The sequence below is a fragment of the Copadichromis virginalis genome, linkage group LG2 (assembly GCF_057382275.1).
Source record: "Copadichromis virginalis isolate Kocher_CV1m ecotype Utaka linkage group LG2, C_Virginalis_male_GT1.1, whole genome shotgun sequence".
Classification (NCBI taxonomy): Eukaryota; Metazoa; Chordata; class Actinopteri; order Cichliformes; family Cichlidae; genus Copadichromis; species Copadichromis virginalis.
The window spans coordinates 11,802,798-11,805,673 of record NC_140619.1 but is presented as its reverse complement, the minus strand read 5'-3'; the positions used below and the strand labels follow the sequence as shown (position 1 = coordinate 11,805,673).

General features: G+C 42.1%; 1 protein-coding gene across 1 annotated transcript; it reads left to right on the top strand.

The window, feature by feature from the left end:
* Positions 1-1,169: 1,169 nt before the first annotated feature.
* Positions 1,170-1,980, top strand: LOC146717049 (uncharacterized). The gene is made up of 2 exons (XM_085435050.1): positions 1,170-1,244; positions 1,336-1,980. The coding sequence occupies exons 1-2, from the start codon at positions 1,170-1,172 to the stop codon at positions 1,978-1,980; spliced, it is 720 nt and encodes a 239-aa protein (XP_085291176.1).
* The last annotated feature ends 896 nt before the right edge of the window (positions 1,981-2,876 follow it).

Genomic DNA, 2,876 nt, shown 5'->3' with positions numbered 1-2,876 from the left:
TTTTACCTGAAAACAGGGGGAAAAGAATCACGAGAGTGATTATGACTTGCGTCTCTCATGCAGTAGTTTATTGCAGTGAGGAGAATGCGTGAAAGCCCACTAGTGGAGAATAGAGACACTACTAATCGATCCCAGAAAAGGCTTACTAGCCGGTCACTGATGTATAGATTGTAGTTCTCTTACAGTTTTTCCCGAATGCCTAAACCCTAACTGTGAATCCTGCAGCACAATTTCTAAAACTAGTCAGACCTATAGCAAAACCACTCACTGAGTTTGCAAAACTAAAAGCACAAAAACTGCTGTGCACTCAGTTTGCAATTTTGTAACACACACTTTGCAAAACTGTAGGCACAATTCACTGCACAACACTCAATTACCAAATTTCCAACACACTCCTAGCAAAAGTATACACATGTGTGGCTATCATTAACACTAATTTGCCAACTGTCTGGCACACTTCCACATGTGTAAACTGTTTTAGATAATTAGTCCACTTTGCAATCAGCCTAAGCACTATAAACAGGCCACAGGTAAGCTGTCCATGTGGAGTACAATGGAAGGAGCAGTAAGAGCGAGAAGAGCGAGAATCAGAGGAGGCCGAGGGAGAGGACATGGAGGTGAAGAAGTTGGAGGAAGAGGACGTGGAGGTGAAGAGGTTGGAGGAAGAGGACGTGGAGGAGCAAGAAGAGGCCGAGGAGGGGAAAGAGGAAGGGTAAGAAGAGTACGAAACAGAATAACTGATGACACCAGAGCTACAATAGTGGACCATGTCATCAACCATGGGATGACCCTGAGGGAAGCTGGCCAACGTGTTCAGCCTAAACTGAGCCGCTACACTGTGGCAAGCATCATTAGGACATTCCGAAATGAGAATCGGTAAGTACTTTGTAGCACTGCCATACTCTAATGAGAAACACAACAGTACCATACATGCAAAAATACTGAAATTGTTACTTTACAGAATTGCTAGACGTCCAGATGTTGGGGGCAGAGGCAGAATGTTCACTCCAGAGCAGGAGACCCATATAGTGAACATGGTGATTGCCAATAATGCAATAAGACTGCGTGAAATACAGCAGCGCATAATGGATGATGACACCATCTTTCAAAATATACACAGTGCAAGAATTTCTACACTACGTCGTGTACTTGCGCGCCACAGAATAAGAATGAAGCAAATTTACAGAGTTCCTTTCGAGAGAAACACAGAACGTGTAAAGCAACTGCGACATGACTATGTGCAGGTAAGCTAGTGTCATTGGTTCTGAATTTAGAAGTGCATACTGTAGTGCTGTGCATGGGCCTGATGTGTTGCATTTGTTTCGTCTTGTCCAGAGAGTGATGGAACTAGAAGCAGATGCAATGGGACATGAGCTACTTTTTGTAGATGAGGCCGGTTTTAACCTCAGTAAAACCAGGAGACGTGGCAGGAACATCATTGTACACCATGCCATCATCAATGTCCCAGGACAACGTGGTGGTAACATAACCATGTGTGCAGCTATAAGCCAAAATGGTGTTGTTCACCATCATGCAACCATAGGCCCATACAACACTGCACACATTATTGCATTCCTGGACACCTTGCATGACATGCTCACTGTTCAGAGACCAGAGCAGACCCGATATGTCATCATATGGGACAATGTTAGTTTCCATAGGGCTGCTTTGGTCCGCAACTGGTTTACAGACCATCCATCCTTCATGGCACTCAACCTCCCTCCATACTCTCCATTCTTGAATCCCATCGAGTTCTTCTCTGCCTGGCGCTGGAAAGTGTATGACCGTCATCCTCGTCAACAGGTAGCCCTTTTACAGGCAATGGAGGAGGCATGTGGAGATATTGACCAGGCATCATGTCAGGCCTGGATACGGCATGCAAGGAGATATTTTCCCCGGTGCCTTGGACTGGAGGATGTCGCATGCGATGTGGACAAAATTTTGTGGCCGGACCCAGAAAGACGACATGATGTAGGCTGATTGTCTTTTTTTTTCCTTTTATTTGTGGGATTCCTATTTTGTGTTCTGACTTTGTCTTGGTTTTGATGAGTGTGAATGAACACCAATACTTGACGTTTGGATCCTTGTATGTTTACATGACACTATGACAAAGGTGTGACCTCAAATTGACATCTGTACACAGAGAAAGCAAAAGCCATATGTGTTTTGTATTCATACCATCAGTGTGCAGTTGGCGCATTGTGTGCTTAGTAGATGATGGCTTGTGTGTACTGTTTGATACGAAAACACCATTTTTACAAAGGTGTGAGGGGTTAATCTAGCTGTGTTCACTTTTGCAAGAGAACTAAAATGTTTTGATAATTGGGTGACAGGTTTTTTTATTTGTGTGTAGAGTTTTGCAAAATTAGCCAATAGTTACAAAAAATGTGCTTAAGCAATCAGAAAAAAACTGTAAGTAACATGAAAGCCATTAATATAACATGAAAAATAATAAACTCTTAACCATTTTCTTACCATATTTACATTATTTTCGTCCTTATATCAACTGATATGAATTAGTATTAACTGAACAGTTTTATATGCAGTAGTCCTTCAACCTGTCACAGAAGCTGGTAACTGTGCAGGGGCGGGTCTAGCAAAGTTTTGCCATGGGGCCAGGTAGGGCATTAACAGGGAGAGTGGGGCACAAAGAAATACTTTTCTTTCTTATTCCCATTTAAAATGTCTCGCTTTTATTAAATAATTACCCAAATCTTACAACCAAAGTTGTCATCTGATGTAAAATGTATAGAAATCATACATAAATACCAACAAAACAGTGTACTTCACTGTGACAACAGCATTTGTTTTCATTCAAAGGCTTTATGGCTTTTCCTATAATACCTTGTGGGCAGGTCTCTAGTCAAAATTTTTTG